General features: G+C 40.5%; 1 protein-coding gene across 3 annotated transcripts; it reads left to right on the forward strand.

Moving 5' to 3' along the window:
- The first annotated feature begins 1,114 nt into the window (after window positions 1-1,114).
- Window positions 1,115-27,202, forward strand: aldh1l2 (aldehyde dehydrogenase 1 family, member L2). 3 transcript variants are annotated; one of them, XM_075471958.1, is made up of 23 exons: window positions 1,115-1,154; window positions 4,195-4,339; window positions 11,787-11,884; window positions 13,458-13,623; window positions 13,705-13,806; window positions 14,549-14,638; window positions 16,250-16,384; window positions 16,574-16,699; window positions 16,806-16,897; window positions 20,041-20,188; window positions 20,297-20,416; window positions 20,612-20,739; window positions 21,082-21,232; window positions 21,332-21,402; window positions 21,552-21,657; window positions 21,874-21,961; window positions 23,894-23,987; window positions 24,071-24,170; window positions 24,731-24,829; window positions 25,497-25,662; window positions 25,931-26,036; window positions 26,144-26,343; window positions 26,567-27,202. In XM_075471958.1, exons 2-23 carry the CDS (start codon window positions 4,319-4,321, stop codon window positions 26,620-26,622), a joined length of 2,463 nt encoding a protein of 820 aa, XP_075328073.1. In that variant the 5' UTR covers window positions 1,115-1,154; window positions 4,195-4,318; the 3' UTR covers window positions 26,623-27,202. The 3 variants fall into 3 exon arrangements, with proteins under 3 accessions (XP_075328073.1, XP_075328071.1, XP_075328072.1); XM_075471956.1 differs by having other exon boundaries at window positions 1,119-1,368; window positions 11,650-11,884; XM_075471957.1 differs by having other exon boundaries at window positions 1,119-1,368.
- Window positions 27,203-27,678: the final 476 nt, after the last annotated feature.

Below are 27,678 nucleotides of genomic sequence, written 5' to 3' on the forward strand. Positions count from 1 at the left end.
TACTTGGTAAGACTTTGATTCTTTTCCAGTGTGACACAAATGTGTACGTCAGTGCTCCGTTTCCCTGCCAGCTATTGCTGACAGTTTGAACCTTTGCTCCACAGGAACTTGTCAAGGGCAGTTGAGTGTGGACGGTGCCAGATGCAGTTTTGATGGAAACTTGTTCTGTGTGGGAGTTAAGACAGGTGTACAGCAGGGGAGTGCTGCAAAGCAAATAGCCACAGCTATGCAAGAACAGCAGCAAAATAATTGGATTAATTTTATATTTGTGAAAATAAATGTATTTTCTCTACATTTTACCTTAAGTCAAAAATGAAATGAATAATGTTAGATGATAGTAAGAACATGCTTTAGAATTTTTATTTGTTAAACAGTAATTTTTAATACTTAATATTTAATAATCATGCTACCTAATTGTTATAGTTAAGATTTTGTTAAGATGACTGTTCTTGGCCAATTTTATGAGAACCTGCACACAAATATATGCAGTGATGTATACATACATTTGTTTTTGAAAATATGAATTCATAATTGCAATAAAAATAATGGTAATTTTGAAAATTTTAACAAAAGACTGAGAATTAGTCAAAACAAGCTGGCATTTGTAAGCAAAAGGTACACATGTTTTTGAGTTAGAAATGATAGAAGCTTTAAAAATTGTTAAAATGGGGCCAATTTAAAAAAAAAAAAGCCTTACTGTTGTGCATTGTTTTACATTGTACTTACAATCAAGCTGGATGTCCCAAGAATCCAACACTTTACTTAGCAGTTTGATGATTTTCCATTGAATTTTTTTCCACAAATTTTTTTTCCACTGAATTTTTTTTCCATTGAATTTTTTTCCCACTGAATTTTTTTTTTTTTTAGATATTTTTTGTTTTTAGAAATTGATTTTTTTTTCTTTTTACACTGTTGGTTTTTCCAAATTCAAAGTCTGATTTTGATGCTGTAAAAATTCAATATTAGAAATTCGTGTTCAAACTCATCTGATGGCACAGAAAATCTTCCATATACAGTGACTAGAAATTTGATCAACTTCCCAAGAGTGAACGCGCTGACGGCAAAGCGCAGCGTGGCCGCGCACGTCATTTTACAAGCGACACACTGCTGGGCGAGTATAATCTGGCTGTGGCAAGCTCATACCACAAGCAACGGTAAATGTGGCACATCACACGCACTGACACACAACATAAGGGGTTAGTGTGGACAGCAGTGTACACACCTCAACAGCAGACTGGACAATTCTGCACCGTTTTGGAATTCATTTTATGTGTAACTTTTGTTGTTTTTTTTAAAAAAAAAAATACAAACACCGCCATTATGTTGTGGACGGCGAGTCAAGTCTTAAGGAAATTCTCCACCTCGTCTGTGAGTACAATCGATTATACAGCTTCAGAGAATGAATACTCTGTTTCAAATCACTTGAAACATTATAACGGTGTTGGGTTAGGACAAAGACTGACGTCGTGGATACATTAGGAGAAGTGAGCTCGGCTTAATTCTGACCAGTTATAGTCATTTGCAGGTCTTTAGCCGTTGCGTTTTGAATCAATCATGTTCAATTTGCCACGTTTGCGCGTGCTCGCAGCTGTAGCCCATCTACCTTAATTAGCTGGACTGTACTGTGCAATATATAGGTGAGATATATAGATTAATAAAAACCCTACTGGACTGCAAACAAGCAGCCATTTACCCAGTCGGCTCTGCAACCTGATGCAGTGCAATTTGTATGAGGAGACCCCTTAATTTATCAATCGCAAGGTCGGCGGTTCGACTCCCGGCTTCCCCGGTCCACGTCCATGGTCAAAGACACTGAATCCCACGTTCCACGTGGATAGATTGTATGCGTAGAAGAAAGCACTGTGTAGCCTACATTGACTAAGATCTGCTGTATGAGTGTCCGAGTAAATGGGTGAATGTGGCATACAGTGCAAAAGCGCTTTGAGACGAGTAAGGTGAATATATACCAATTTCCCCCACTTTTTTATCAGCACATTGCAAAATCTAATCTGACAGTACCCAGAGCACTTGTCAAGACCACGTGTAAGAGTAGGGGGGATTTAAAACCTCCGGTTTTGACAGTGCAGTCGCCGTCAGACGGGTGGGGCCGCCGGTGTTATGCCGAGAAATGCACGCTCACTAGGTTGTACCCCTCCTCAACTAATGGCTATTCTCCGAGCTGCCTTCAGGCAAAGCGTACATTTTTAATCAACGCCATGAATTACAAAAAATGGAAAAGAAGACGGAATTAAAATAAAAATAACAAAAACGTTTCAGTCTAATCTAATTAGATAAAACATAAACAGTGATATCAAGAAAAGTTGCAACGTTCCCTCCGTGAGCTTTGAGAGTACTTTAGTTTGAAATAGTGAATTATAGACTAGGGACTTTAAGTTAGAAACTTCCAGGAAATTTAGTATAAAACACTCCTTGTTTTGCTTTATTGGATAATTAGGCTCCAGGGTTTTTAAGCCTGACTATGGACTTTAACACAATAAATAAGCAAATCTTCGCTTAAAGGGACATTATGTAATTTCTTCCCCCATCTAGTGGTGCAATTTTATTTTGCAAAGTCGAATGAATTTGCTCTCTAGCGCCTCACGTTTTCAAATGTGCGTTGCAACTTCTTGAACTATGGCAAGCGGAATGTGTCAAGATTCAAGAAGCTATAGCTTCAGACTCAAGGTCCATACAAACAAAAAGAAATCAAGACACACAGTACAAAGGATTACACAATACACACACAACAACACTATAAATACAGATGACAGATAACATGTCAGATAACATAAGTTGACATAGCCTTTGGTGTGCAAGCAATGCAATTAGTCATATTCCGGGAGTTACTGGAAGTGACGTCGATGCAGCGTTAGCATTAGCAGCCGTAAATAAAATCCCGGTAAACTTACAAACTTTCTAATGCCTCGTTTTGTGAGTTAAGAGCCTATGTGTACTATGGCTGAAGTTTGGTAACACTCAATGCATTATTAGTGGGATAATTTACGAGATAAAATCTATTTAGCATTAGCGGCTGTAATAAGCCATTCGGCGGAAATGACGTCACAATGACGTCATTTCCGCTTGCAGGCCTGGCGGGGAAATCGCGATTCGAAGTGCTTTATGTCCCTCTCGGCACTTCGTCGTTTTTCATAGACCGGAAGGACATGGCAGCCTCCATAGAGCTTACCTGCTCTATGCAGATACAGACAAGTTATTCTTCACTCAGGAGGATAAGTGAGATTTTTGACAGAGATCGTTTTACACCAATGAGGACTAACTTATGAATGAATATGTTGATTTGAGCTAATAAATTACTTAATTTATTACATAGTGTACCTTTAAAGGGATAGTTCGCCTCTTTTGACATAAAGCTGTATGACATCCCATATTAGCAATATCATTTATGAACATTGACTTACCCCCCGCTGCGTCCTGTGAGCTGAGTTCCAGCTTCGTTTCGGCGTTGTCGAAGGTAGTCCGGCTAGTTGGCTAGGGTCCCGAAAATAAAGCGTCTTGCTTCTTAAAACAATATGCGTTCAAAAGAGTAATACATTTGCATCACAAAATCGTCCCTCCAGAAAAAGTCAGACCTCACAATCGCTTGGCGCTATTTTTGCCTCCCTTCATATCAACGCGTTCAGCCACCTAGCGATAGCCGCACCTGTTACGGTGTTTACTGCTCGGAAGCAGGGGACTGCTTGGTCTGTTCTTTGGTCTGCACGGTCTACACAGCCCGTAGTGATACGAAGGGAGAGAGAAATAGCGCCAAGCGATTGTGAGGTCTGACTTTTTCTGGATGGACAATTTTGTGATGCAAATGTATTACTCTTTTGAACGCATATTATTTTGAGAAGCAAGACGCTTTATTTTTTAAACCCCAGCCAACTAGCCGGACTACCTTCGTCAACGCCAAAACGAGGCTGGAATTCGGCTCACAGGACGCAGCAGGGGTAAGTCAATGTTCATAAATTATATTGCTAATATGGGATGTTAAACAGCTTCATGTCAAAAGAGGCGAACTATGGCTTTAACTTGTGTTTACCAGGAATTATGTCGCATAACATGGCACTAGAATATGCATTCGGACAGCATAGTCTTTGTCAAAACACACTGGTGACAGTAGATAAATATTTGTGTATTTCTAGTATTGTAGATGTGGACTGAGTAGATACTGACTGTTTGCTCCCTTTACAGCATTACTACCAAAATAAGCTGAAACTAGCTATAATTGGTCAGAGCCTGTTTGGCCAGGAGGTGTACAGCAACCTGAGGAAGCAGGGTCACAAGGTGGTGGGTGTGTTCACAGTTCCTGACAAAGATGGCAAGGCTGACCCCTTGGGTGAGTTAACTCTACTATTTAACTTTCTGTCTTCTGCCTGACTGTCCTGCATCTCAAATTTGTGCATCATTGCCGTCTTCCTAGTATTTCAGTTAGACTTTAATTCTTAAGGATTATTATCCAGTCACATATTCACAAAATACACATTTGAAGTAGTTTATAGGCAGAGTGTGTTTCAGCAGTTTGGTTTTAATTATTTGATCTAAATTCGTACCCATCCTTTTCAAATGAAATTGTGATACTATTTTCACACCTAGTATATTAGCAAAGCAATATTACAGTATCATATTTTATGTGTATGAGGAAATAAATGTAGGCTGTAGGCTTCTAGTTGGCTACTGACACACTTCAGTCACATGAGGCCTCGCATTGTCATGCATCAGAAGGAACTCGGGGCCCACTGCACCAGCGTATGGTCTCACAATGGGTCTGAGGATGTCATCCCGGTACCTAATGGCAGTCAGGGTACCTCTGGCTAGCACATGGAGGGCTGTGCGGCCCTCCAAAGAAATGCCTCCCCACACCATTACTGACCCACCACCAAACCGGTCATGCGGGAGGATGTTGCAGGCAGCAGAAAGTTCTCCACGTTCTCTCCAGACTCTGTCACACGTGCTCAGTGTGAACCTGCTCTCATCCGTGAAGAACACAGGGTGCCAATGATAAATCTGCCAATCTTGGTGTTCTTTGACAAACGCCAATCGCCCTGCACGATGTTGGGCTGCAAGCACAAGCCCCACTTGTGGCTGTCGGGCCCTCATACCACCCTCATGGAGTCTGTTTCTGACAGTTTGAGCAGAAACATGCATATTAGTGGCCAGTTTGAGCAGAAACATGCATATTAGTGGCCTGCTGGAGGTCATTCTGCAGGACTCTGCCACTGTTCCTCCATGCACAAAGGAGGAGGGAGCGGTCCGGCTGCTGGGTTGTTGCCCTCCTACGGCCCCCTCCACCTCTCCTGGCATACTGGCCTGTGTCCTGGTATCTCCTCCACGCTCTGGACACTGTGCTGAGAGACACAGCAAACCTTCTTGCCACAGCTCGCATTGATGTGCCATCCTGGATGAGCTGCACTATCTGAGCAACTTCTGTGGGTTGTAGACACTGCCTCATGCTGCCTCTAGGGGTGAGAGCACTGACTGACAAAATGCAAACGTGACCAAAACATCAGCCAGAAAGGGTCTGTGGTCACCACTTGCAGAACCACTCCTTTATAGGGTTTGTCTTGCTAATTGCCTTTCATTTCCACCTGTTGTCTGTTCCATTCTCACAACAGCAGGTGAAACTGATTGCTTTCTAACTGGGCAGGTTGATTTCACAGAAGTGACTGACTTGGAGTTACATTGTGTTGTTTAGGTGTTCCTTTTTTGAGCAGTGTAGTTCATTTTTGTTTCAACTAAAGAGAATTTAAGGACCCAAAGGACTGGGAACTTTGGAGATGTACTAATACGCCTGATTTGAACAACATACAGCTGTACCACATTACTTATAAATGGTATATGGAGGACTGCATTTGTTAGACTGTTGAGCTATTCTCGTGTTTTTGACTGTTCAAAGTATTTTTATATCGCAAGCTACGTTCACCCATTCACAAAAGTTTCATGCATCACTTTTTAGTCCATACAATTTTTGGCCTATGCAGGGACTCTTTTCAGTTGCACGCGCACGCACACCGATTAATGCATCAGTGGCAATGTGTTTTTCAGTATTTTTTCCAAGGACACTGACATGGACATGGAAAGCTTGAGATTGAGCCACTGACCTGCCAATTTAAGGAGGACTTCATTGTTATATACAATTGAGGACTTCAATTGTATATAAATTAAGAGTAGTCACAGATCAATTAAATCATTTATTGAAATATTTGTATGAGAATCAATTATCAATGTAATGTCGTTAAGCAGAACTACAGAGATGCTGTAACTTTTACAGCTTTAGATTCGTTGCTATGATCAACTCCTTTCACATTGCATGTTCAACACCTTTCAAAGGTTTCAACAAACCTCCTCATTCAATATTAATAGTTGGGTCTGTCAAAACTTTTGATTGGTGTCAAGGCCTCATCATTGCAAAACTGCTGCGTCTTTATAGAACATTTTACAAACCTTGATGTTAAGGTTATGCTGTTGTATACAGAAAGAACAACTGAATTTAAGATAAAAATGCAAGAGTGTAAACATGTCATTTGTACAAAATCAGTCAGTGAGATGATCAAACACTTTTAGAAATGAGGGTGATAAACAAAACCATACAGGATTCTTTGGCAAGGGGAAAACCTTTTATGTTTTTGGTAGAATCTTTTTTTAAGGTATATACCAAAGGAAGAGGTTAGACCAAAGTTTGAACCCCCAATGAGAGATTATACAGAGAACCCTTCTATGTTGTACTGGTTCCAAGAAAGAACACTTCTTGAGGGTGTCCTCCAAGATCCCCTATTAACCCTTAGAAGTCTGCATGGATGTTATATTGACTTTTCAACAATCGAATCATGCACAGAAGTCATTTTTACATCAATTTATGTTTATCGGTCCGCAAATGTAGCATGCACCAACTTCTCAGACAGATACTTGGTGGGCGCTTTCAATGTGATAGCTGAGGTTATTGTGCACATTTTAATATGCAACATATGGGGTATCAGGTGATAGGAAGTGCCTTAAAAGGTGATTACAAGCAGATATAGAAATTAGGGGCATTTGTAGCTGCGGAGCAAGTGTTTAATTTAAAACCTACCCACGAGGCTCCTCCATAAACCATTTAAAAGTCCAACGGTTTATTCAAAACCCGCCCAAGGAGCCCTAAAAACCAACATTTTCATTGAAAGGATATTTTGTTATAGTATTTTCTAAGTGGGGTTGAGTAAAGTTCTCATGAGTAGGAAATAGTTTTTCTCTCATTTCCGACTTGTCGCTTATAGCAGTTTGGGAGAATACTATATCGTGGATTTTCAGAAGCCTCTAAGTTTTTGAGGTTTGAGTTGTCTTCGATGGCAAAGATTTGCTCTTCTCCTGTCCCCATGTTTACCAGCCGCTGGCTTGGCTAGCTCATCAGGCCTCCCTCCCTTTTTCTACAAACTGAGTGCTCTTGACTACAACCTAACGCAAGTAAAACTATTCATAGGTAAAACTATTCATAGGTAAAACTGCCCCACTTAGAAAATGAATAACTAACTAAATAAATGAATAAGTAGATAAATAAGTAAATAATCTCTTTAAAGTTTTAGAAAAATCAAAAATGCCTCATGTTTACTGATTACATATGGCGTGAAACGGCATGACATAAAGTCTGAGTAAAGCACACATAAACACTAGAGGTTTTTCCGGTGAATGAGCTGATGATTTGGTTCAGACTTTTTCCACAGTTGCTGCTCACACATATGCCTCACAGCGGGAGAATCTCAGTTGAAGATGCGCTCTCTTGGCCAGAAATATGAGGGAAGGAGGAATGACAGAAGAATGTTTTTTTCAAGAATGCACAGGTGGCAGGAAGTTGCTCCTTTTTTCATTACAACTCATTGAAAATACTAGATGAGGCTCCTTGTTATCAGGACATATCCACAACAGCAAAGAGCAAGTTGGAAGCAACATACAGGTCAACAGAAAGGAAAAAAAGGCAGAAGCTCACACACACAGGTCTTTTATTCACCAGAAGATTTGCTGTTACATTTGTACATCGTCTCACCCACCGATCTTCTGAACATTTCACTTGAATCTTCGAAGAACATCCAGAGCGAATGCTGCTAACGTTTGCATTTACACATGCAACTGCTCCGGAACATCTCTCTAATATTTTGTGGATGACTGCTTCAGTAACATTAGGTAAATCATCAATGTAAGCCATCAACAAAAAACTTGCATTCAAATTAAAGTTTTTCGAAAAAGATTTTGTCCAGTTGAAAAATTGTAGGGAATGTTCTAAATATCTAGCTCCGACTGTAGATGAAAAAAGATCTTTTGAGTTTCATGTTTGCTGCTCGGTGGTGTGGTGGTTAGCACTGTTGCTTCACAGCAAGAGGATTCTTGGTTCGAATACCGGACGGGGCCTTTCTGTGCAGTCTGCCTATTCTCCCCATGTATGCGTGTGCTATTTCCAGTTACTCCGGCTTCCTCCCACCATCCAAACTCATGCATGTTAGGTTAATTAGTGATTCTAAATTGACCTTAGGAGTTAGTGTGAGTGTGCATGGTGGTTTCTCTTGTTTGTCTCTGGCCTGTGATGGACTAAGTGACCTCTCCAGGATGTACCCCGCCTCTAGCCCAGTGGCAGCTGACATAGGCTCCCGCAACCCTGAAACTGGGTATAGAAAATGGATGGAGTTTGGCATTTATTCTTGACAGAGAACAGCACTTTAATTTGTGTATTTTTTTGTCATAGCTTTGCTAATCTAGCATGAAGATTCAGATATAGAACTGGAGATCAAACCAACGTGCAGCCTTTCCTGTGAGAGAAATAAGAAAGCAGCCACTTATAATGGCTCCAAAGACTATTCATTCCAAAAAGTTCATTTATTTGGATGAAAATGGTTCTCTATGGATGGCTTAAAATTATGTTTAATCAAAAAAAGGATTCTTGACTGGGTAGAGCCTCACCCTTCCAGGAAGAATCTTTGTGCAACCCATATTTCCAAGAATATTTGTCCTGGATCCTAACTGAAGGTCACCAGAGGCCTGTGCTGTGGCTGAGGTAGATGCGTGTTGACTCTACCGTGCCACTGGACAAAGACAGGCCTTTAGCCAGCATTAGCCGGGGGATAGTGGCTCCATTGTTTGTGTGAGGAGAGGCCCTTTGTGGACCAGAGATGCAGCTCCGAGGTGACAAGTCATTGCAATCTTTTCATCTTTTCAGGCCTGATCAACTGCTTTCAGCCACCTCTTGACCATCTCACCCTAATTTTCTCAAAAAAAAATAGTTAAATGTTTCCTTGTGTAGAATTTTTTATTTATTTATTTATTTTTCTTTTAGCCACCCACCCACTAGTTTACATACATCCATGGATTAGAGAAATGTGGCTAGAGTTGGATTGCCTTTGTCTCTGCAACATAGTGAAGCCCAACTTTGGGACTGAACGGGAAAAGCTAGGTCTAATGCTGCACTCTCCCAGGTTTTTTTTTGGCCTTGTGTCTCCAGATAGAACATGTAGATGTGGTTGTGACTGAAATTAAAGCTTACTTTAAGTCAAGTAGTCACTGAGCTAGTTGAGACTGCCATAAATGGTTCCTGATCTTAATGACTCATCATAGAGAACAGTTTATTACGTATGCCTTTGTTCAGTTGGGACACTTTCAAAACCTCTCCTCTATGTAGTAGTCTACAGGAACACTAAACATCTATCACTGCATTCACATTCAACAATGGTGAAAAGTAAAACTTTTAACCCTGAATAATAATTCTCTAGTATCCCATCTTGGACCATATTTGTACAGAAAAGTTATTTACAAATACTTTGTAGATTTTAACAAATGTTTGTTGTTTTTTTTTTTTGTGGGGAATTTCTGTGGATGGCATGTTTCTGGCTGGGTCTCGTGAAGATTTTCACACTGAAATGAACATGAACCATGAAATAGAGTAGGACCAATACAGTACTTGAGCTGACGTATAAGTTTGTATAAGCTTCTAAACTCCAAAGCTATGTTACTAACTCTGCAAAGTGCACGATTTAAAGAGCTCCAGACCTTTAGGCTCTCCGTATAAACGCCACATTTACTGTACTTTCTGTCTGTGTTTAATTTGATTAATGACAGTTTTGTTGGAAAACAGCAAAAATAGATTATTAACTGTCATAGAGCCTGTTTTGGTGAAAATATGAATTATGTTAAGTATATTTTCTAGTTTACTGTTACAAAAAACAATAAATGATACTGTTTTAACAAGCTAAAAGCTGAGAATTTCTCACAGTATTATTTAACTTACAACTGTCAGTCAATAAATTGGGTTACCAACACTCCCTAGTAGTATATACAGCTGTGATCACAGCTAGGGTTATTTTAATGTCACAATCTTTGTCAATACAGGTTAATCATGAAACCATTGTTTAGAGGTAGTTATCAACAAGTAGAATGGTCTCTTTTTTTATTCCAATTATTAAACTCTCAGATAAGAGTGTCAAAACTTTAAAAAAAATCCAGTATCTCTGTCAAGAAGGAATGTAATCGATATGAAACTTGTGGATCAAGGGTGACAACAATAGCTATGAACCACAACTTTCTCAGTTTGCCACCTGCCGAGACATTTGTTCAATAAAGAAATTACCAGAGATTCTATTCAATCTGTACTGTGCCTATACCCAGGCTCCGCCCTCGCAGTGACGCAACACCTTCGGCTCTGCTACACTTACTCAGGCAAACTGCTCATTCAGGTGGATTCGAGTTCCCGAAAAAATGGGAACTCCACCCACTTTGTCGGGAAGCAATCAACTTTGAGCAGCGCCAACGGCCCAGGGTAGAGGCGTGTTCAAGGTAGTGACGTGGTTGAACTGCCACTCAACCCATGGATTGTACACGGAAGCGCTTCATTCAATATCAACATGGAGCAGCGTCAAGCTTTTGATACTGCTGTAGATGCTGTAATGAAAGTGTTCGACGGGAGATTCTCGTTAAAAATCGAGCAAAGAACAGCCCTTGAATCATTTCTTGACAGGAAAGACGTTTTCGCCTTGCTCCCTACTGGCTTTGGTAAGAGTTTAATCTACCAGTTAGCCCCGCTGGTAGCTAAATCATACGTCAGAGGAAAGAGTGGTGTGATTGGCTTAAGCTTAGGCACAGCCTTTTCTGGCCACAACCAGTAGCAACCCGAGGGAGGCGGGTTGACCAGGCCATTTCGAATCGTATTCGTTATGGTCTTGGTCAGACCAGAATATCGAAGAGATTTGAAAGTCTATGTTAATCAGGCTACTGTGCCTACCAAATTAAGACCAAAAAATAATGGGTCACATGCTATGATGTAAATGAACAAAAAGAACACATAAGATATTGACATTGATATCGAATAATGTTTAGTTTCACCAAGAATTTGGTTTTTGTAATATTATATGTTTAAAATGTTTCTTTTTTTTTCATGGTATTTTAGGGTGAACTGAACTTAAAGAGTTTTCTGGACTTCTTGAGATTTCATTCAGTACAACTTATTGTGCCAGAATTGATTTGCTCTCCATTTTAAGATTTACTGTTGCTTTCAGCAGCAAAATGTATCAAATCTCAAATCCGTACTTACAGGTGTGAGGTGAAATGGCATGTAAACGTTTTGACTTCCACTCAGTGTTTCCCTAAAGGCTTTGCTTTTAAACTACAACTCTATATCGTCTTCCCTCCTCTAAGCTGTGGCAGCGGAGAAGGATGGAACTCCAGTTTTCAAGTTTCCGAGGTGGCGAGTCAAGGGGAAGCCTATCCCGGAGGTGGTGGAGGCATATAAAGCTGTGGGTGCAGAGCTCAATGTCATGCCCTTCTGTTCCCAGTTCATCCCCATGAATGTCATCGACTACCCTAAGCATGGCTCAATCATCTACCACCCCTCCATCCTGCCCCTGCACAGAGGAGCCTCTGCCATCAACTGGTGAGAAGGAGGAGAGGAGGTGGGAGAATAGGGTCTGTGACCACGAGTTTATTTGGCGGCACTGAATGTGGCAGCATATCTCACTGCTTGTCTAATGCACTGTATAAGCTTTGCTGTTGAACCGCGGGCACACAGGCCCTCATGTGAATGTTCTTCTGTTTAACACCAGCCTCCTATTACACTGGTGTTCTTATCTTCCTCTAGCCTGTCTTTTCTCCACCCTTACTATCTCTCAGCTCCTGTTATCACTGTATAATGAATTGCTTCTATTCGTTTCCAGCTGTAAATTGAACAAAGTATGTAATTTCCTGATGGACAAGGACATTTATGTCTGAAGTACTTAGTAATTTAAAGCATAAATGGTGACATTTAGAAAAGTCAACATTTATGATTTAAATTGCTCCCCTTTTAATCTGTCCATCTAGCAGATCAAGCTACCTCCAATTTTTTTTTAGCTTGGTCATTTTTTTTTTTCCTTAATTGATGTTGGATAAGAAGGTTGATTGATAGATTTTTATTTTCGAACAGGTATAAAAAAGAAAATGTATGTAACTATTTGTACATACAAAAGAAAGAAAAAGAGAAATTAAAAAATAAAAAATTCTATCACATAAATTGCTAATACATAACAAAACACCACACATTGTTGTGTGGAAAAATACTTTTTTAGTTTCCCAGGTCAAAATGTCTCTTATGTCTGTGAACTATAATGCCAGTAACAAGAAGCAGGACTTTCAGCAAAGAGTGTGGAGATCTGAACTATTTATTCCACACATAAACCATAAGTTTTTTTTTAAAACTTCCAATCTTTATATCGAGCTTAAGTAATTATTTAAGAGTGCAACCAGCCCCAACTTTATTGGATAGACATAATGTTTTCAAATAAATTAGTAACGTATATCATTCTTTTTCTCTAGTTACTAAATTGTCATTTAAGCTGGAGATTGTTAGTCTTGTTAAACCCTAGTTTTCTACGCCAGTTTCATCCACTTTAGGGTCATAGACGCCCTCATAAAACCCTGGACAAGTCATCAGAAAGGCCCTCGCTGAGAAAAAAGGAGCAGTGCTAACCACCACATCATCATCCCCAGCTACAACCATGTTAGCAAACAAGTTGGGACCCTGTGTAGAATCTAAATAAGAACAGAACACATTAATTTGTAAGTGAATTAAATGTCAGGGAAATGTTGTGAATGTTTAAAAAAAAAAAAAAAACGCCTAAATGAACATTTCACACTAAAGTGGTAAATAGAAATAGGTGACTAACTTAGGTATATTTTATGTTTCTCAACATAAAATTGCAAAGGATTTTGGGCTTTTACATCCCAAATGGTTTGTGAAATGTAGAATCGTAAAAAGAAAAGATGTACACTGTCCACAGAATCAGTTGTAGACTACTAATTTCCCATGGTTTTATCATTATTTTGATTGCCACAGTCTCTCCTCTCATTTATTTATCTTATTGTCTCCCTGGTTGGGTTTTTGGTCTCCTTTATAAAGTAGCAGTCAATAACCTACCAGTTAATTTTGAATTAGTAGGCTCTAGCCTTTATTTCTCTTTATTTTCCATTAGGACCCTGATCCATGGTGATAAACAAGCTGGTTTTACAGTGTTCTGGGCTGACGATGGACTGGACACTGGCCCCATCTTGCTGCAGAGAGAATGTGCTCTTGAGCCCAATGACACTGTGGATACGCTATACAACCGTTTCCTATTCCCCGAGGGTATCAAAGCCATGGTAACCAGTTGAAATTTTATCAGTAAAGTTCTATAAACTTCACACACTTTTCACAAACTGAGCTGTGACTCGTGATTATAGGTGGAATCGGTTCATCTCATTGCTGATGGAAAGGCACCTCGAATTCCCCAAACAGAAGAAGGAGCGACCTATGAAGGTATTCAGAAGAAATCCAATGCCATGGTAAGAGTTCTAATGCAACATTGGAAATCTGAATTTAGCTATCAAATGATTTCATATTAATATGTGGTAGCTCTGACTTACCTACCAACTGATCAAAATATGGGAGTAGTTTTCCAGCAATATTTTACTGAAAGCTTTTGGTAATCCCTTTTGCACAAAACTCCTTATCTGGTAGGAGATGTTATGTACGCCAGCTAAGAGAAAGAATTTGTAGCAGAAAAAAATGACTTGAAGATGATCAATTGATTTGTTGAAATCGTACACTAAAGCTTTTCGTTAACTTCCGACAAACATTCATGTAGATAATGTTACGCCCTCTACACCCAAGCTTCACCTCTCAGACAGATACGCAGCTTGCACGTCTCAGTGACGAGTTGTTGGACAGCTGCTCAGTGTAATGACCCTCATTCAGTGGACAGCCTGGAAATTTACTGTTGTCTTGCCCATGCAGCTCAGTGAGAGAGTGAGTACTGACTAGTTTGTACTGGCTTATCCTATAAGTAGAAAGGCAGAGGTGGGGCAGATCTTAACTGCTTTCTGATTTGTCACTTAAAGCCACGTTGCTGGCAGCATTTCTCAATGCGCTATTCTTAGAAAAGTGGTTTATTTTCCATGCGCTGCTCTGCTAGCAGCAGCCAGCTGTTTGGCTTTCCCCACATGCTCAAAAATTCGGGTTACCTAATCTGAAAATAAATGGGAGCCGTCAGCAATGTTTACACTGGCTTCTTCCTGTGTCTCCCAGGTTAACTTGGCCCAGCCAGCTGAGGCCATCCACAACTGGATCCGTGGCCATGACAAAGTCCCCGGGGCTTGGACTGTCATTGATGGTCAGGTGCGTTTTCTGGAACACACAAAAAGTTAAAAGAAAAACCCCACATCTGGTGTCATTCATGAGGTCAAACTGATGAAAGGCTGATACAGTTCTTAATGTTTTTAGCTCATTCAAAATGGGGTCGTACATAAGTTTTTATCATTAAAGTAGGCTTGTAAATATATTTTCATCTTCTAAAAGAATAATGATGGAATTTTTTTTGTTTTTTGTTTTTTTTATAAGAATTTCTTCTTTTTATTATTATTATAATAAACTTTATTTAACCAGGAAGTGTCTCCTTGAGATCAAAGGTCTATTTTACAATGGTGTGCTAGCCAAGACCTCAGCAACAACATAATTACAATACACTGCTTATACAGACATTTGACCAAAGCATAAAATTCATACAAAGGCAATGGCAATGCCTTCATAAACCATAAAACACGAAAATGCCGCAATAAGAAATGATCATGTCTGTCTCTAACTTGCATCAAATTGGTTTGAATTGAATTAATTAGATTAATTTTAGGTGTTTTTGAAGTTGATTCCATACAAAGGGGGCAGTATCATGAAATTCCCTTTTTTGCCATTCAGTACAGACTCTGGGTACGGTCAGCAGAAATCCTGAGTACTAAAAAAATTAACTCCTTGAGCTTTTGTTGGTCTGTAAATAAGGAGGAAGCAGACCAAGAATTGCCTTGTCAATAAGAACTTAACAATGATCAAGTAGACAAAGTGGGCCAACCAACACGAGTCTAAAACAAGCAATAGTGAGTTCAAGATTTAGAATTAGCCAAATTACCTTTTGGCTCCACGATAGACTTCATTAAAAAAAAAAAAATCTCCTATAACATCTATCCATTTTCTATACCCTCTTAATCCAACTGTAGGGTCGCGCGGGGGCTGGAGCATATCCCAGCCGTCAGGCTTGTACATCCTGGACAAATCCAATTAATTATTTTCCAAATTAGTCCATTTCATACAAAGCCAATTAAAGAAAAAAAAAAGTAGCAAGGCTAAGGAAACCAGCAGCTTGCAACAAAACTATTCTCCAACGCTGAGCATGCACGGGGCGTCTGTGGAAAGAAAAAAACTCCCTTTTAACAGGAAGAAACCTCTGGCAGAACCAGACTCCGTAAGGGTGGCCATTTGCCTCGACCAGCTGGGGTTTGAGAGGACAGGAAAGAGGAGACGACAAACGCCATAATGCCAGAACAGGGATACCTGCTGTTAATTACAACGATAATGTTATATTAATACTACATAAATACTAAATTTCTTACATGTACCATTAGTGCTAAAGGAGGCAGAGGAGTAACTAAATATCTGACACACGGAATAAGAGAAGGCAGGAGATCCAAATCTGATAAAACATTTTAGAGGGTTAAATATCACAAAGGGTTTTCTATAGCAGCCCTCAATTGTATATATACAGTGAAATGTTGTTATTTGGTCATTATCCAATTCAAGTGCTAAAAATTGAAACTGTTTACATTAGGAGGTGAACACGATTGCATTTCCAATTGATGTCTTGAATAGAGAGAGATACACAAGTTTTGAAAAGACTAAACCAAATGTAGGAAAGAAGCTTCATGTTCATGCTTGTAAAGGCCTCTTTGTGTTTTTCCTCAGTCTGTGACTCTTTATGGCTCATCCATGTTGGAGGGCTCTTTACCAGCCGGTCAGCCTTTGGAAATTGAGGGAGCTTCCCAACCTGGTATTGTCTCAAAGAATGGGCTCATCTTGTATGGAACTGATGGGAAAGCTGTAAGTTTTTCGAGTTGTTTGTTTAACCACAAAACAAATATCAAGAGTTGACCTGTGTGAGGCTGTTGCAATGATTCTGTTGCTTGCAATTACATAGATGTAGTAGTTTTTCCAAGCGATGGGTTATTTAAACAAAGGTGACTTATTCAAATACAGAATGACTTGACCTGTATACCATTTGGCTCACAGCTCCTGGTGAAGAATCTGCAGTTTGAAGATGGAAAGATGATCCCTGCTTCCAAATACTTCTCCTCTGGAGAAAGCTCCAGCGTAGAGTTGACTGATGATGAAAAAAAAATGGCAGATGAAATCAGGGTAAGTTGTAAAAATACTATTTTTTTTTTTTTTTTTTTAAAGAAAACAAAAAATAATAATAAAAATGTGAATAAAAGATATCAACTTTTTTTTAATTTTCTTAAAGAACATTTGGAAAGGCATTCTAAGCAATGTAGCAGCCATTGAGGACACCACAGACTTCTTTAAGTCCGGAGCTGCCTCCATGGATGTTGTCAGGTGAGGGAGGATAAGATGCAGTGATATTGAAAATGTTTTCATAGGGATGCAAAGTTCTTGAATCTCTAAGTCTATATTGATCCTGATGTTGAAAACAATCATTTGTAGTCGGCAAGCTGAATATTGTCCCAAACCAATGTTAGTCTGATATACACAATATTGCCATAAGTATTCGCTCATCTGCCTTTACATGCATATGAACTTAACCCCATTTAGGCCTAAAACCTGTAATAATAATGCCTGTAAAACCTATGGGCGATTTCAGAAAGACCCCCTAAAACCTGAAGTTTTTCTGGAAATTCAGCAATTGTGTCAATGCCTACTAAATGATTGATTTCTCAGCCTCTGTAGCAGATAGAAACAAAATTCAAAAAGTATTTGAGAGCTTACACCTGTGGCTTTCTTTGGAAATTGAGTTTATTTACATACACCTTCACGAAAATAGAAAATGTAAAAAGTAAAGTGCAGGAACAGCACTATTTTCAATTAGGAAACAGTAGTAAAATAAAATTTTAATTTTATATTTAAATTATTTATTTATCTATTTATTTTATCGCCAGTAATCTCTTCGTACTGGCAGCACAAGGAGCCCATACACATTCCAATAAACGTTTTCATCTCCGGCACAGTTACGTGTGACCACCTTGCCATCTTTGCTCGAGCTGGAGTCTGAAGTACCTGGTCATTGTATCTATTCGTCTCGGAAACGAGATGCGCCCAAAGCTGCTCAGTAAAAATATGATTAAATGCCTGCAACGGTGTGGCATCTGCAGGTAAATCGACTTTCACCGCTGGTGCGCGGTTCAAATCTCTCCGTCGATTACGGTGGTAATTGTCAGTCTTCCACTCACTTTCAAACCCTTCAAAATCATCCTCGTCGTTATCGTCATCTTCAAACATATGTGCTAGCCATAAATCTCGATCAATGGGGTCAGCACTTTCATCAGCATCAAAGCCAAGAAACTCCTCACAATCGCTACCGTCTGAAATGTCTTCCCACTGAAAGTCCTCCATGCTTGTTCGATGTAACTTCAAAACGATGACACGAGGAACATGACGACACTCTCACGTGTCTATTATAATGCATTAAATTGGCGCAGAGGTCAATAATTGGTGCAAAACAACCTTCTACATGAAAAAAGACGTGTACGCTTTCCCGGCCTTAAAGGTAGAAAAACGCAACAGCGCCCCCGGCTTTAAAGGTAGAAATGCGGCAATGCTTTCCCGTCCTCAATGGTTTAAGTGAGATCCCATTCTAAATCCATAGAGTTTAATATGACGTCGGCCTACCCTTTGCCACTATAACAGCTTCAATTGTTCTGGGCAAGCTTTCCACAAGGTTTAGGAGTGTGTTTATGGAAATTTTTTACCATTTTTCCTGAAGCGTATTTGTGAGTTCAGACGAGGATGTTGGATGAGAGGGCCTGGCTCGCAGTCTCCGCTCTAATTCACCCCAAAGGTGTTCTATCGGGTTAAGGTCGGGACTCTGTGCAGGCCAGTCAAGTTCTTCCACACCAAACTCGCTCATCCATGTCTTTATGGACCTTGCTTTGTGCACTGGTGCGCAGTCATGTTGGAACAGGAAGGGGCCATCCCCAAACTGTTTCCACAAAGTTGGGAGCATGAAATTGTCCAAAATCTCTTGGTATGCTGAAGCATTCAGAGTTCCTTTCACTGGAACTAAGGGGCCAAGCCCAGCTCCTGAAAAACAACCCCACACCATAATCCCCCCTCCACCAAACTTTACACCTAGCACAATGCAGTCAGACAAGTACCGTTCCCCTGGCAACCGGCAAACCCAGACTTGTCCATCAGATTGCCAGATGGAGAAGCATGATTCGTCACTCCAGAGAAGGCGTCTCCACTGCTCTAGAGTCCAGTGGCGGTGTGCTTTACACCACTGCATCCATCGCTGTGCATTACACTTGGTGATGTATGTCTTAGATGCAGCTGCTCGGCCCTGGAAACCCATTTCATGAAGCTCTCTATGCACTGTTCTTAAGCTAATCTGAAGGCCACGGGAAGTTTGGAGGTCTGTAGCGATGGACTCTACAGAAAGTTGGCGACCTCTGCGTACTATGTGCCTCAGCATCCTCTGACCCCTCTCTGTCATTTTACGTGGCCTACCACTTCGTGGCTGAGTTGCTGCCGTTCCCAATCACTTCCACTTTGTTATAAATCCACTGACAGTTGACTGTGGAGTATTTAGTAGCGAGGAAATTTCTCGACTGGACTTGTTGCGCAGGTGGCATTCTAACATGGCACCATGCTGGAATTCACTGAGCTCCTGAGAGTGACCCATTCTTTCACAAATGATGTAGAAGCAGTCTACATGCCTAGGTGCTTGAATTGATACACCTGTGGCCATGGAAGTAATTGGAACACCTGAGTTTGATTATTTGGACGGGTGAGCAAATACTTTTGGCAATACAGTGTATCAGCGTAGCTCTAATATTTGATATTAAATATTCTCTTGAAATGAAATATTGCTTGATGAACTCTTCACATCACAATTTTTTTTTAACTAGAGTAGCAGCAGGAAAAACACAGCAGTTTCCTACTGTATTTCTGTGGACTCACTTTGTTGGTTTAGATCAACCACAGCTGCAGTTACCATCTTTTGAAATCCTCCCAAAAGCCATAAAATTAGGCTGCAAGTAAAGCAGACAGCAAAATATTTAGCATAAACAAAATGCAACTGTTTAAATAATGTATTAATTTAGCTTGGCACATGAATACAAACAATGGTACTCAAGTCCATGTGTCGGTGAACATCCACAGGTACTTAAAACAGACAAAATAAAACACAAAGAAAGCGTTACTTTAAAATGGAAAAAAATAAATAAATAAATCGTACAATAGAAAAAAAATATCCCTGATAATCCATTACATTTTAAGTAATCATTAATTAATATTTATTTAAATTTCACATATCTGTTTTGTGAGTTTACTAAACAGCATCTGTAGCACCAAAACTTGGATAAAAGCTCAGTCATGATAAACCCCTTGGATCCAAGGGGCAATCCTGCTGAAACAGTTTGTTCTTAGAGTAACTGCTGTATAGATGCTGTTATGCAAAAAGAAAGGGAAATTCCCGACTTCAGCTGTTTGCAGTGATAAGGAGTTGTCTTCTCCATATTCAGGTTAGTGGAGGAGGTGAAGCAGAAGTGTGCTGGCGTCCAGCTGCAGACCGAGGACGTGTACATGGCTACCACCTTCCAGGACTTCATTCAGATGTTTGTTCGCAAGTTCAGAGGCGAGGACCAGGAAGAGGAGCTGGTCATTGACTATGTGAGTCTGTTCACAAACTTGAAATGAAATGCAGCCGAGCAGTGAGGCGAGATCTTTTTACTTGACTTTCAAATTAAATTGTCTTCTGTTTTTCATTTTTGTACTCAGGTAACGAAAGAAGTGAACAACATGACTATAAAAATGCCAAATCAGTGTTTTATTAATGGCAAGTTTGAGGATGCAGGAAACGGCAAGACCTATGATACCATCAATCCTACTGATGGATCTGTAAGTCACAGGACCACATGCACACACACACGCACACACACACGAAAAACTATTTATCGGTTGATCTATCTGTCTATCCAGTCATCCATTTTGCCATGGACTGATTTCCCAGCTAAACTTATTGCCCTCCCAACTTGACCTCTGAACAGAAAAACATAGTTATATATTTTATTCAACAAACCATTTTCTATCCAGGTGATCTGTAAGGTGTCCTACGCCTCAGTGGAAGATGTAGACCGGGCTGTGGCTGCTGCCAAAGAAGCTTTTGATAATGGGCCGTGGGGCAGGATGAACCCAAGAGACAGAGGAAGTATGCTATACAAGTGAGTCGCTTCTCCTAGTAGATGATCAGTGAGAAAATATGATCAGAAACATCACTCAGCCATGAAAGAACTACATTTTTTACAGTTTGGTTTACCAGTGAAAATTATCAAAAATTGTGCATCTAGACTGCTAAAAAGTGAACTCTAAAATCCCTCTATAGCTGGGTCTGATCCAGTCATTCAGACCTTATTATCCTGCAAAAGTCAGGAATTGCTGTAGCTGTCTTCGCATATTTTTGTGGGACTTTTAAAAATGCCATGAAAATAAAAAGTGGTTTCCATTTATCAATGTCTGCCTAGACTTTTGAGAATTAAAAATCCCCCTGACGCTCTTTCCCTCAGACTTGCAGACCTGATGGAGGAACACCAGGAAGAATTGGCCACAATTGAGTCTATTGACTCGGGAGCTGTGTATACATTGGCCCTCAAGACGCACGTAGGCATGTCCATCCAGACTTTCCGCTACTTTGCTGGCTGGTGTGACAAGATCCAGGTAGGATCCTTTTATCTTATTCCTGAGACACAAACAGAAGCTTTAAGAAGTTCTATTACTGACAATAAGAATTCACCCATGACCTCTTACTTTCTGTAGGGCAAGACCATCCCTATCAACCAAGCCAGGCCCAACCGAAACCTGACCTTCACTAGGAAAGAACCTCTGGGGTAAAACTCTGCTCTTGCTTAAAGCTTATGTTCTCCTCAATATACCTCAATATATGGTTCTTTCTGATTACTAGGTGTGTTTCACTGAGTGTAAAGCTTTGTGGGTTTTATTTTTTGTTTTTTTTCCGTTCTGTTTTTTTCTCTGACAGAGTTTGTGCCATAGTTATACCATGGAACTACCCTCTCATGATGCTGGCTTGGAAAAGTGCAGCCTGTCTGGCAGCTGGAAACACACTCGTTCTGAAACCTGCACAGGTGAGCACAAACTGTACTGAAAACTACATCTTATAAAGTACTCGCAACACCAATGTATCCAGTTTTTCAGCTTGTATCTTTTGCCACCCCTACCTAAAGTGCCAAATGCAGCTTAGCTTACCCCCATTGTCCTGTCTTGTTCAATTCCATCCAGTTAAACACATATGCTGAGCCAGCCTCGTTTTTGTTTTTTTTGACTATTTCTGATATTTACAGGTTACTCCATTGACTGCACTGAAGTTTGCTGAGCTTTCAGTGAAAGCTGGTATCCCAAAAGGAGTCATCAATATTTTACCGGGCTCTGGTAATGAACATATAGATATCCACAGTCTAAGAAACTTTCTTATTTTACCTTTGCAATAGAATAGAATAGAAAAATACTTTATTCATTCCCCAGTGGGGGAAATTCAAATTAGTCAAGTAGCTCAAAAATATTTAAATGTTTACAATAATTGTATTTAAGAACAACAACAATAATAATTAATTAATTTGAGAAAAACATGTTAGCAGTTCAGGACCTCCTGAACCTCTCAGTCCTGCAGCGCAGGGAGACGAGCCTCTCACTGCAGCTGCTCCTCTGTCCTGTCAGGATGCTGTGGAGAGGATCTTTATTATTCTCCAAAACAGAATACAATTTTCTCCTCATCCGTTGCTCCACCACAGCACAGAGGGTCCAGCCTTCTGACTACAACAGAACCAGCCTTTTTCACCAGTTTGTCCAGGCGCCTACAGTTTTTGTCAGTTTATTTTTTTGTCAGTTTTTGACTGCTCTGGCCCCTCCTGTACACTGCTTCTATGCTGGCAGACCACTCCAGTTTATTATCCAGCAACACCCCCAGGTATCTGCAGGTCTGAACAGTCTCTATCTCCCCTCCATCAATGCAGACTGACTGGTATAGGGTTTTAGATCTCCTGAAGTCCCCCACCAGCTCTTTGGTCTTGGTAGTGTTCAGGAGCAAACAGTTCTTTTTGGTCCAGCCATAGAAGGACTCCACAAGGTCCCTGTACTCCCTCTCCTGTCCACCATGCACACATGCCACAACAGCCGGATCATCAGAATACTTCTGAATGTGGCAGGACTCTGAGTTGTACCTAAAGTTCTACGTGTACAGGGTGAAAAGAAAAGGAGCCAAAACAGTACCCTGTGGAGCCCCAGTACTGCATTCCAGTGTTCCAGAAACACATTTCCCCATCCTGACATACTGTGGTCTGGCAGACAAATAGTCTTTAATCCAGGATGTCAGGGAGGGGAACACACCCATACCGAGCAGCTTAACTGTCAGTATGGGAGGCCGTATGGTGTTGAAGGCACTGGAGAAGTCAAATAACATGATTCTTACATATGAACCAGGCACATCCAGATGAACATATGCTCGATGCAGCATGTACAGAATCGTGTCTTCCACTCCTATGTGTTTCTGGCAGGCAAACTGGAGGGGGTCAAGAGCCTCAGCAACCTGCAGTCTCATGCGACGAACAAGGAGTCCCTCCAAGGTCTTCAAGATTTGAGATGTCAAAGCCACCGGTCTGTAGTCATTCAGCTCCACCGGTCGCCCTAATTTGGGCACTGGTATGAGACAAGAAGTCTTCCACAGCACCGGGACCTTTTCCATCTGAAGGCTCATATAGAAAAGCCTCTGAAGAGGGACTGCTAGTTGTCCTGCACAGTCCCTCAGAGGCCTCGGACAGACTCCATCTGGGCCGCAGCCCTCTCTGACTGAAGTTTCCTGAGCTCAGCTCCAAATATAAGCTCAGCTCTATAGTTTGGGAGGTGGAGCCGCTCAGGTTGTAGCAGAGGGATGGCGACAGCAGTGATGTTGGTATCAATCACAGAGATGGGGGTGGGGGTGCAGCTGGACAGAGGAGGGCTAGTGGTGGGAGCAGCCACAGTTTTGGAGGTGCTGCTTGGCTCAGAAGGCCTGGTGGTGGAAGCTGCCGCAGAGGCGGAGGATTTTCACCAATAGCCCTTAGTGTTACCTTTTGTTCTTTACACAAATACGTACTCTAAGGAAATATCCCCAACTCTTGTTGTTCTCTTTGTCACTCAAACTCCCTTTAGTTCTTTGTAATAGCTTTTGTCAATGCTACAAATATTATTTGACTGACATGTGTGTCACTTCTTGTTACAGTTTCTTCTGTGGAATTAGGAAGATATTGAACTTTGCAGCTCATGAGTTTTGATCTTTAGCTGGCATTTGTTGCTTACCAGCTGTATGCCTTTCATCATAATGTCCAGGCGGAATGGTGGGACAACGTCTCTCAGATCACCCAGACATTCGGAAGCTGGGCTTCACCGGCTCCACACCAATCGGCAAACAGATCATGAAGAGGTAAGATCAAAGTCTGTATTGACAGGTTCAGGTAACTTTTGCTTGTTTTTCTTATGCTCTTTCTAATTGGTTTCCTTTTGCAGTTGTGCACTCAGTAACCTGAAGAAGGTTTCTCTCGAGCTGGGAGGGAAATCACCTCTCATCATCTTCAGTGACTGTGACATGGACAAGGCTGTTCGTATGGTGAGAAATGGAAATTGTCATTTTAGTCACAGTTTTTAGTGTTATATATTTTTAACCAATGAAATAAAAAATTTGAAAAACAGATTAAATTTGTTTTGTTTCACCGACACACATTTATTATTCAGTGATAATCACACATGATGACGAGACCAGTTCTGCAATAAAATGAATACACGTACCTCAGTTTGATTTATTTTTATTTCCAAAGCTGATTACCGAAACTTTTAAAGTAAAGTCAGTGACACTTCAGCTCCCATTAGGCAGTGGCATCCAGTTCCAGGGTTCGATGAGTCCATATCCAGGTTGTTAGAACAATTCCAATTCTTTGAACAAGGGACTGTACAGCAGTTCTTAATGATAACTTTTAGTCAGACAAAAGCCAAAAATGACTATGCATTTTAATGCCAGATAATGTAAATAACACTTGCTTGCTCTGTTCTTTTGAAATATTAACCCCATTTAAGTGAAATCGGATTCTTGATTCTCTTGAGCTTGGATGTTCTGATGAATCGTAAAAACTGTATGTCTCAGGGTATATCTGTGTGTGTCCTGCTCCACAGGGCATGAGTTCCGTGTATTTCAACAAGGGGGAGAACTGCATTGCTGCTGGCCGTCTGTTTGTTGAGGAGTCGATACACGATGAGTTTATCAGCCGAGTAGTAAGTGGAACAAAACTAAAACACTCAGCACTTCTATTTGATCGTTTCATCTGTCAGATGACTGAATGTCAGAAATTGTAAATGAAAAGCAGCCCAATAAGATTACATGTGAACTCGTTGTCGCTTAAAGAATTTCCACACAGTTGCTTGGCTCTAATCACGTTGTGATTTTTATAATACCTTTCAAAATCACAATTCAAGTAACTTGCAGACAACATCTCTGCTATATACATAAAAGATAATCTTCCACTGAGGAAGTGGCAGAATGTCGTAATTGTTTTTACACAGTTCACAAGGTTGAACATAATGAATAACTTGATTCCACTCCTGTGTATGTATACTGTGACAAGGACAGCGGTCTAATTAACGGTCCAGAAGAGCTGTAACTCAACTGTCTATGTTACTGTACTGATCGCCATTCTTTAGGAATACAGGGTATTGGAACATATTGCACACAATGGGAACACCGTGTATACTGTTTGAATGTAGAACACACTGTTCATTGAGGGAGTACTTCTATTTAGACCCTCGGGTCAAGCTATAATAACGTCCCACACTGTCTTGCATACAGTTTAATGGTAGAAGTAAAAGCTACAGAAACACAACCAGTTTTAGTAAAAGCTTGAAAACCATTACGGTTTCCTTTTATCCACCATTACCCTCCAAGGTGTCGGAAATCAATAAGATGAAAATCGGAGACCCTCTGGATCGCTCCACAGACCATGGCCCGCAGAACCACAAAGCCCACCTGGACAAACTGCTGGAGTACTGTGAGGTCGGAATAAAGGAGGGAGCAACACTAGTGTGTGGAGGCAAACATGTCGACAGGCCAGGTAGGACACACACTGAACTCCTTAAGCAAATGGCTACTACACCGGTGTAGAAGTCTTTTCCCTTAGTTTTTTTTATTATGGTGCAAAATTACTGTCAATTTAGAATGGACTCATTATCAACAAGCCTTAAGATTTTATCGGAAGCTTTTCTTCTTTAATCTGAGATTGAGCTGACTCTTAATCTTTAAATATCTATTGACCTCTGTTGCACGGAGATCATACTCTAGCAAATTTCTCCTTTGACATCTTTGTTGAAATCTTTCTTCAGGTTTCTTCATGGAGCCCACTGTTTTCACTGACGTGGAGGACCACATGTTCATTGCCATAGAGGAGTCCTTTGGACCTATTATGGTGGTGTCCAAATTCAAAGATGGGTAAGTCGAGGCAAAGGGCCTCTTGGTGTAGAGCCGTCATGTTTTATGTTGCTAACCACTTTCCCTTCCTTTCCCTTTTGGAATTGTCCTCTTCCTCCAAACTCCAGCGACGTGGAGGGTGTGCTTCAGAGAGCCAATAACACAGAGTATGGCCTGGCATCGGGCGTGTTCACCCGTGACATCAACAAGGCCATGTATGTGAGTGAGCGACTGGACGCTGGAACCGTGTTTGTAAACACATACAACAAGACCGACGTTGCTTCACCTTTCGGTGGTTTCAAACAGTCAGGATTCGGCAAAGATCTTGGTTAGTGGAAACCTGTTATTTTTATTGACTACGATCAGATAAATTGTTTGAAAATGGTGTTACTGTTGGAAAAGCACAGCAGTTTCAGTGGGGGGGGGTGGGTCACAAGCTTAAGATATTAAAGAGTACTGGCATGAGGTAAACGGTCCAAAAGAAAAATGAAATTTTGGAGGGTTCTTCAGTAATGCTAAAGCTATTAACCGGTTCTTGTTTTCTGTCGTAGGAGAGGACGCCCTCAGTGAATACCTCAAGACCAAAGCAGTTACTGTGGAGTACTGAAGCTCAAGCTCTCCCAACAAACTCTGACACGCATGCACTGGAAAAGAATTGGTCTTTTCTGGTCAAACATCCAGCATTCAATGTGTTCAACACAGTGTGTGTGTGTGTGCCTGAGTACTGCACAGAAAATAACTGGGGAGCTTGGTTGTTTGTTGGCTGCAAATTGGAAAAGGTGCCCATCATTTGTTGGTTTTCTCTGAAAATTCACATAATTGGACAAAGGATGAGGATTTTTTTTGTTTGTTATTAATCCATCTGGAGATACATAAAACCTTCTTTGTACAGTCAGTTGGTAACAACCCTGTCTGATGTGAGCTAAGCTATTCGTGACTATCTACAAGACTTTAGCTCTTTACATAACATCACTCCTTATTATCTTCGGAAACCTCATTTTTGTGCTGTTATCTTGATAGTCTATCAACAGAAGTCCTGCCTTTCTCATTCACATGTGATGCTGCCTTCACTGTTCCTTTAACACTTTCTTTGGGAGCTTTAGAGCTCGACAATATACTTATGTGCGCAGGATTTCCTTTGTGATGCAGTGTATGTATGGGTGTTTTTTTTTTTTTGGGGGGGGGGGGGGGGTTTCAGGGCCATTAAGTGAACACACAGGACTAAAAATAAACAAATTTTTCTTCGCTGGTCAGAATTGAGAAAAAGCATTGAATAAAATGCACTGGCTTCATATAGGAATGTGCATAATGTATTCAAATTAGACGAAGCAATTCCAGCTCAAGATCCATTTAAAATGGAAAATGTAAAAAAAAAATTTAGAGCTTTTTCACAGTATTCAATACTGAATGATTGAAGTCTTAATAAGGACTGACTTCAAAACAGCCAAATCTACATTGGTAAAGAATCATGCTTTCCTGCTTTGGTGCTAAGTTTTCCGTGTGTGTCGTTATACAACATAAATCTCAGAGATTTCAAACTACAGGCGATTGATTGCAGTTAACATTTGGTCACTTTTTATATTTACACGTTCTATTTCTAGACTTGTAACAGTATCTTCAAGATGCCCGAGCATGCATGCATGCACATTCTTGCAAGGGATTT

This window comes from Odontesthes bonariensis, chromosome 8 (genome assembly GCF_027942865.1).
Source record: "Odontesthes bonariensis isolate fOdoBon6 chromosome 8, fOdoBon6.hap1, whole genome shotgun sequence".
NCBI classification, from domain to species: Eukaryota; Metazoa; Chordata; class Actinopteri; order Atheriniformes; family Atherinopsidae; genus Odontesthes; species Odontesthes bonariensis.